Raw genomic sequence first — 7,908 nt, 5'->3', positions numbered from 1 at the left:
AGCAGTTGAGCATATGGCGTGCTTCAGTCTTGGCCCCGGAGTCACCAACAATAACAAGTAACAATGGCATGCTCAACGACAAGGCATCGTATCCCGCAGCCATACTCGTGGCGCACGCAACACTGGTTACATATGTATGGAGAGCGCTCCTACGACCCATCGTGCCATCAGCTATACCGCCGCTTATCGTCGATGATCAGCAGCTTGCAGAAGCGTCTCTGTTTATGGAGCTTCAGCCGCATGATATCGAGAACCTTTGCTGGGATCTACCGGATCTATCGCATCTCGAGTTACCACTGAGGAGCACCGTCGATGGTACGAGCTCACATGATGCAGTCACTCAGAACCTTCATCAGTCCTCCTTGGCCTGGGCTACGAGCCTGTCAAGTCTCGTCAAAAACCTCTCTCCCGCTCGTTTCCATGAGTTTTGGTATTCTTGTGAGTGATGGATACCCGCCCCCGTTTCCGTGACTCAAAAGTCCGTTAACCTGGTACTAGGGTCAAATGTTTGTTTCGCCGTGATGTCAAGTTTTGCAATGGTTGTCTTCATTCAATCGCCTACGCAGGAAGCGGCACTGAGATCAAGGGAGATGCTCGTGTCTTGGCGTCAGATTGTAAGGGACCAGAGCAAAGTCTCTCCAATGTTACTAATAACATTGGCGCGTATCGATGGATATTTCGCCGCTGGTCTGTCTGACGTATTTTCACTGCCGGCCCATGTCAAAGCGGCACTCCAACCCTAGCTTCGGCGAAGTTGGCTACGTCACTCTTTCGGCGAAAGTTGTATGGGGTAGCAAGGGACCTTTCGCCGAGCCCCACCGCCTTACCCAACGTTAACTTAAATACTTTAACATGGCCAAACTTCTTATACAACTTGAACTATGAATTACTATCACTCAAATAATTATTCACCGTCGGCATTTATCGAGTTAAAGGAAAATGGATCGATACGTGGACTTACAAACTTCCCGCGTCTCCCAAACATCGTCTTTGGGCCAATGCCGCTGTGTTGGCTGCGGTTTCACTGGACCACGAACAAGTCAAAGAACCGAGAACCGACTTCCTTCGTACTCAGAAGCTATGGGTCATTACCATCCAAGAAACTCTCAGCATCGCAACGGAAACAAGAAGAAGACCAAGTTCAAAAACAGTATTATTGCTCGACTTTTACATTCCAAAGAATAAGTATGTCGTCTTCTTTCCCTTCAAGACTTGCAAGCTGACATGAACCCTGCCCCAGCTTGTTTCGGTGGTCGATCCCTTCTCCATCTGTCGTTATTGTAATATTGTAATTGACTGCTGACTGATTTTGGACATAACAATCAAGTTCAGCTCTATTCTCAATGCTCGGGTTTCTCCATTAGTTACATGGGCATTTGAAAAGGTTGCTTACAGGCTGCATTTTAGCTGCGGATCAGAACTTGAGAATATTGAATCCTATTTTTCTGAAGGTCAATTATATCAACAGAACAGCCTCGAAAAAGCTTGGCTCAGCTGCCTAATGCCAGCCACAAGCAGACTGGTGCACCTGGCAGGAAGATATGTATATAGCTATGAATGGAAGTACTTAAGAGCATTACATCTGTACCAAAGAGAGGGAAAACTTAAACCATCCCTTTTATTATTTCACAATCACTTTATTTACTATTCTTACTATACTCCTATATATAAGATTGTTTAAGAAGCACTTACTATGGTGGTAAGTACTAGTCAAGGTGTCTTCTGACATGGCTGACATCTATGAAACAGAACCTCAAAGACAACCAGGGTCAGGACATCAAATCTGGTCCAGATAATTGGTATAAACTCGCACTGGCTGATGGAAAGGACCTCTTTTTCATCCACAGGACTGAAGGGGGCCGTGCAACAAAGTGTTTCATATCTGCTATTGATGCTGGACAAGGAATGGTACTACGCTATCAGCGCTATAACGGCGATGATCGACCCAATCAGGGCTGGCCCATTGGTGATAAGGGAGACCTCCGTTGCCTCCAGTACGGTTCGGCCGCCAGAATCGGCGTTCTCTTTTATACCCACGACCATACCAATCTTGTGACATCCGAAGATGCTTATATCCATGGACTTCGTGGTGAGCAGTTGGCTGACAACAGGGTCTCTCTGTATGCATATGATAGAGATGGAAAGCTACGCGGGCTTCGGGTAGGGGGACCATCGACTCTTTCTTTAGGTTCTGGTGATTTCCCAGTCGGCCTGGATTGCGAGTTTGTCAAAGTGAGCAATGGCATTTCAAAGGGTAACTTTTAAGATAAAAGAAGATTTAACTGTAAAATGTTATAGTTGACTCATGTTTAAGGTTCATATTATTTATTTTCTTTTATGACACGAGAAAAGTATATCAGACAGGCCTTGATGTCGCTTCGTCGGTGATCAGGAATTCAAGATCAGCGAAAATGTTACAATATCTTCTCCGCCAAAAGAGTGGACACACCTCGCTAACCTGCTCAAGAAGATGCAGCGATGTTAATAATACAAGAGGCTAGAGGCTTTTGATAATAAATCTAATGAAAAATAACACTATCTTTGATATAATGCCTCAAGGCGCTCCTGGGTTGTTGATCCTCTCTACATTCGTAGGCCAGATATTTCCCGACCTTGGATCCTGCTGCCCGAACGGCTCAGCTGACTGTCCATATATTGAGGTCATATTTTGATTCGTGGCATCGCCTGTGAGATGCTGATACTGTCCTGTTGAACTAGATGGAGATGGGGAATATGACATGTGCTGAGATGGTGAGAGACGCTGCTGACCTCCGGAGTGATGGAACTGGTCTACAGCTGGGATGTTGCTTGGATGCTGCTGATAACTTGGATTGGACATGGTCGTTGCCTGATATAGTGCCATGCCAGGCTGTGGACCACCCATTCGCGGCGGTGTATTGTACGGTCCCATCGAGGCCTGCCCTACCTCGTATGAAGGCCCTTGGCGGTGTTGCTGCGCGAAATTCCCCTGATCTGGACGCATGTGCGTTTGAGACTGCGATGACTGGGTTTGCAGCTTAAAGCTGTGAAGCGGATTATTCCTTGCTTCAGCAGAACCCATCCCTCTGTGGCCAGCACCAGATCTCATAGCCAAGTAAGCTGTTTCCAAGGCTCTTAGGCCAGCCTCATTCGCATGCGTTTCTGCATCAGTGCCGTGAACTGCCTTGAGGTACTCGATGAATTCGAGGTAAGCGTCTGAAACGGTCTGGATATGCTTCACCGTCAAGTGTACCTTGGCATCCGACCTGACAGTCAGGTCATACTTGCTGCCCTCTGGCTGAGCGTCGAACTCTGCGAGAGCCAACGCAGTCTGACAGGCATTTCGAATTTGGCGTCCGTTCAGCCGCGCTTTTACGTTCCTCTGCCAATACTCTTCGGCGTACTCCCCAATTCCCTGCATGTCAATGGTTATCTTCCTGTCAGCTTCTTGGTATCGTTTCTTGATCATTTTGAGGTTGAGCTCGAAGATCTTGGAAGTTGAAACCAGCTTGAGAGGTGGATAGTGAAGACTCATGTGAATCCTAGAAGCAAAGGCTTCGTCAAAGTCTCCAATGCGATTCGTAGTGAGGAATAGGATACCAGCGTAATACTCTAGGACTCGGAGGAAGACTAGCACAGTGGGTTAGTATGTTGCCGAAGAGTCTTTCTCTAAAGATCAAAGTCGAGAAAGCTTGATCAACACTGACCTGCCACTAGTCCATTGCGGTTAAAGTCATCTCTTCGTCTCTCAGCCAGAAACACATCAGCCTCGTCGAGAAGGAGAATACAGCCCCATCTGTTGGCCAGTGCAAAGTTCGTTTGCAAAGCATCTTCTACGTCCTTTGGGGACGATCCAAGGTCACCTGTAATCGATATCAGAAGGGCCCAAGGGCTCAAAGCATAAAGAGGATTAGGGCAGATGGAAAGCTATAGCCAACGTGTGCATGATACGTACCGCATGTTATCTGGAACAGAGGCTTCTTGAACTTCTCGGCGACACCCTCTGTCAGGTTTGTTAGTCAAATGTACACAAGTTCATCAAGCCAGTAGCTAATGGTCTCGTGTGATTCTTACCGGCTGTTGTTGTCTTTCCTACGCCTGGGGCGCCGTGCAGGAGGATAATAAGTCCCTTTCCTGTCTCGTTATCAGAAAATAATTTGTGAAGAAAGAGTCATTAATTCTCTCAAAGGCATACCCTTTCCACGAACGATGTCAACCTGTTCATCCCTGTCCCTGTCTCGCTGCGCTGCCTTATTTCGAAAATGTTGAGAAATCAGTGAGAGTACCATGTTCTTGTGGCCCGGTGGTAGAACGAGCCGGCCAAAAGCTGTCTTGTCATCTTCAGTCTCGTCATCATTACCAGCAGAGGAATCGTCGACGGAGTCGGTGAAGTGGGTGAGGTGCGTTAAATCCAACTGGGCTGTTCATGGAGTCGTTAGCTTGGTGGTCAACAGTTGAGACGATGGAGAATAGTCATCGACGTACCCCATGAGCGATCTCGAAGGACAAATCCAAAAACAGTATACGACATGATGAGCAAATCATCTCTCGTCAGCGTACTCCCCCCTGTCTTGAGAGTCTCCAAAGGGCGGGGATATATAGCGGCGGGCGGCAAGTCGTCCACGCCATCCTCGACGCCTCTCAGCATTTCCTTCATGAAGTCGTAATGTCGCTTATTGTCCACATATATGTCGTTGTGAACACTTTCTTCTGCGCAACATAGCGCCGTGCATGGTGCATCGCGACGTAGCGAATTAGAAATCTCAACCATCCCAACCAAATGTTTGACTTCTGGCCTCCAATTGCCATTCTTCTCCACCAGGAAAGCCTCTGCAAAGTCTATCATGACCTGGCTCTGAACCTCATCGCGTGTGTCAACAGTCAGACCCGAGTAGTACATGTGCTTGACGGCTGCCACCTCCGTAAATAGTTTGCCTCTTTCGATAAGTGTCTCCTGCAGCTTGGCGACGCCATCCCTCAAAGACTTGCCAATTTCATCTCCCGTCGGCTTCCGTCCCATGATTTGTCTTTCCAGTTTCTTGCGAACGTGAAATCGTAAGGGATAGATTTCCAACGAAGTAACAGCCTTTTCACCGTCGAACTTGGGAATGCTAACGTTTCTCACAACTGGGCCAATTTGGCGTCCATCAAAGTGGATAAAGACACATTGGATGACAATTTGACCGTCGGCTGCTTCACGAGAATCTTCATCCTCCTTTGCAAACTTTGAAAAACGTTCCTCGCCAATATGAGGTGTTGAAGTCACGTTGAAGATCTGGTATATCTGCTTACCATCAGCAGAAATGACCTGGCCCCCTGGCTTGAACAAGTGCCAGATGTCAGAAAAGAATATCTTTTCACAGCTTGAACTTTTCAAATAGTCCAATCTTTTGTGGACATAGTCGTCCATGAACTTGAGTAGGTATGTCAAATGCTCCAGCGCGGTTCTGGACTTGCTGAGTCCCTGCGGGTCTTCAACTCCAGACGTTTCCTCTTGTGTCGAGTCTGTGTCTTCATTTTCGTTATCTAAAAGAGTTAAGTCAGTATGCTATGCTTTGCGTAGCTTTGCAAAAGCCCATTCAAGCGATTATAACAAAGAAAAGAAAGAAAAAGAAAAAGAAACAACTTACCATCTTTCGCTCCGTCCTTCTGTGGCGCCTCGTCATTAGCGGCAGGCTCATCATTAGCAGCCAATTCAGGGTTCCGATACTGTTCTTCCAACCGGGAGTGCCATTGTCGAATTTCATTCTCATAGTACGTCAACATCCGATAAGGACGGAGCATAACTATTGAGCTGTTGTACATGTCAGCAGACGTCAACTCAGAGCCATGGATGATTGCAAGAGTCCTGATAATTTCTTTGGAATGAATCCTAATTCGTTCAGGAAGAGGTGCTTCTCCATCCGGGACGGCCATACGCGAGGATCCTTGACCTGCGCCTTCGCCTTTCTGCACTTGGTGACCTTCAACTGCCTTGAAGCGATGGGGAATAGTCTTTTCTTCCAAATACTTGCCGCGGTACTGCTGGAAGAAGCCACCTAGTATTTGCGGTTCTCCAACAAGTATGTCGATTATGAAGGAAGATCTAGCAACTGTGAACCGAGAGGCTCTAAATTCTCCCCATTCCATACGATTGAGGGCGGGTTGGAGAACGGGAGCCTTGTAATTTTCTTCTGCATCTTCGCCTTTTCCTGCTTGACTGTCGTCGTCTTCGCTGTCAGACGACACTAGTTCTCCCCTCTCTAATCTTGCTTGTCTTTCTGCTTTAGCCTGCTTCTTTTTCTTGAAATACTCGAATCTTCTCTTCTGAGCAGCAAGGCGATCAAGCTCCCACTCGAAATCTCCCCGGAGTCTGGCACGGAAATATTCAAAGTCCCGTGTGCGTATCGATCCATCGCTACTCCATTCATCGCTGTCTGACATATCCCATTCAGTGGGCGGCCCAAGCTTTCGAGAGTAGTTTGGTCGTAGTGAGGTTGGCGGACGTAGGCCACGATGAGGTTTATGAGGAACCCCGTACCAAAACTCACGTTCTTGTTCACTCTGAAACTTTGTGCTTCCATCACCGTCAACATTATCAGTATAGGCGTCTGTACCCGAGGCCGTGATCATGTGTAGGTACTGCCCATCATGTCCGCAATTAATTCGCTCAACCCAGTTCTGGTTTGCGCAGGTTTCCGCCTCGTCTACCCAGTTTTTGGCGAAGTGAGCCCTCCGGATCCGCTTACGCAGCTGCCGTTCGTCTTCAACTTGGCGGTCCTGATTGATATCACTCCTGTCTGAGGCTTTTCCCACTTTCTCCTGGAGAAAGCGTAGCTTATCTCGCAAACTACTAATTTCTAACATCAAGGTGGAAGGAGACTCGTCGGAATTTTGGTGAGAATCTGCAGCGAGGCCGTTAGGTGCCTCAGCCTGGTTCGCCTCTCGGCCAGGAGATGCCGGATCATCCTGAAACGCTTTCGATTGTAAATGGGTTGCAGAGACACGTTCTTTGTCGATTCTCAGCCCCTCTTCATCTTCGGTAAGATGAGTATGACTGATCTTTACATCTTCCTCGACAGCCCTCGACAGAGCTGGAGGCAAAGCTTGTTCCTGACCTGCAGCCGGAATTGCCATGATCAACAATTAGCTTGGCTGGTTGATGACTGGGTGTTGCAAAGTGTCAGCCCTTTGATGAATAGTTATAGAAACAAGAACTATGCTCGGTCTTTTGTAATCGGGCTGACAGAGAGCATCTGGTGCTGGCAAGTACGAAGTAGGATAACTAAGGGTCTTCTCGTCATCCTGGGGGTGAACTTGGGGGGGACCGATTGGCTGAGAACTGTCCGCTAAGCTGACTGACTAAGCTTTAATCGTATACTAGACAGGGTTGAGAAGCAGGGGATTACGAGAAGACCCTTAGTTATCTTACTGAGGTGTCCGGATTTTCAGGCTTGGAATCACATCATGTACTTCAGCCCCCAAAACGCAATGAAACGGTCAAAGTGGAGACTGCAACTTCACCAACAAGGCTGTGTGGATATATGGCAGGTTCGTCGTTCGTAATTCACGTATTGGAAACTTTTGGGGGGACCAGAGAATGGTTGATTCGTTTGAATCGCCCCAGTGTCACAGGGTAACAAATAGGTGTCACAGATGCAGTTACTACGTCGCTCTCTACGGTCCTCAAGCGCATTTGCAAAAAATCCCGAGTACTACTTAACCGCTCATGTCCAAAGATGCGTCAATTAGAATACTGCATTGGGAACCAGGGTCCATCTTATTCGCATATCCTTGGCAGTGTCGGGCAGCAGCGTGTTCAATTACTGTTGGCCCATGTCTGATGAAAATGAGGGGTATTTTTAATCCTACACCAGTACATTTTCAGCTGCACATTGATTGGGCGCTTACGATTGAGTGAGCTGAAGTTGATCAACATCAGAGAGGAAG

At 47.5% G+C, this 7,908-nt stretch overlaps 3 protein-coding genes across 3 annotated transcripts; 2 read left to right on the top strand and 1 right to left on the bottom strand.

The window, feature by feature from the left end:
• Window positions 1-68: 68 nt before the first annotated feature.
• Window positions 69-446, top strand: FOXG_22761 (uncharacterized protein; the record flags this gene model as incomplete). Its single annotated transcript, XM_018403176.1, has 1 exon — window positions 69-446. One exon carries the CDS (start codon window positions 69-71, stop codon window positions 444-446), a length of 378 nt encoding a protein of 125 aa, XP_018258200.1.
• Window positions 447-1,693: 1,247 nt separating this feature from the next.
• FOXG_17145 (uncharacterized protein) lies at window positions 1,694-2,265 on the top strand (the record flags this gene model as incomplete). The annotated part of the gene is made up of 2 exons (XM_018397159.1): window positions 1,694-1,699; window positions 1,750-2,265. 2 exons carry the CDS (start codon window positions 1,694-1,696, stop codon window positions 2,263-2,265), a joined length of 522 nt encoding a protein of 173 aa, XP_018258199.1.
• A 229-nt stretch (window positions 2,266-2,494) lies between these two features.
• Window positions 2,495-7,234, bottom strand: FOXG_17144 (uncharacterized protein). Its single transcript, XM_018397158.1, has 7 exons — window positions 5,610-7,234; window positions 4,465-5,505; window positions 4,175-4,399; window positions 4,054-4,113; window positions 3,935-3,982; window positions 3,687-3,842; window positions 2,495-3,609 (listed from the first exon to the last, which is right to left on the bottom strand). Exons 1-7 carry the CDS (start codon window positions 7,093-7,095, stop codon window positions 2,555-2,557), a joined length of 4,071 nt encoding a protein of 1,356 aa, XP_018258198.1. The 5' UTR covers window positions 7,096-7,234; the 3' UTR covers window positions 2,495-2,554.
• Window positions 7,235-7,908: the final 674 nt, after the last annotated feature.

This window comes from Fusarium oxysporum, genomic scaffold, assembly GCF_000149955.1.
Source record: "Fusarium oxysporum f. sp. lycopersici 4287 supercont2.46 genomic scaffold, whole genome shotgun sequence".
NCBI classification, from domain to species: domain Eukaryota; kingdom Fungi; phylum Ascomycota; class Sordariomycetes; order Hypocreales; family Nectriaceae; genus Fusarium; species Fusarium oxysporum.
The sequence above is the reverse complement of the archived record's forward strand: the minus strand, read 5'-3'. Positions and strand labels throughout refer to the sequence as shown.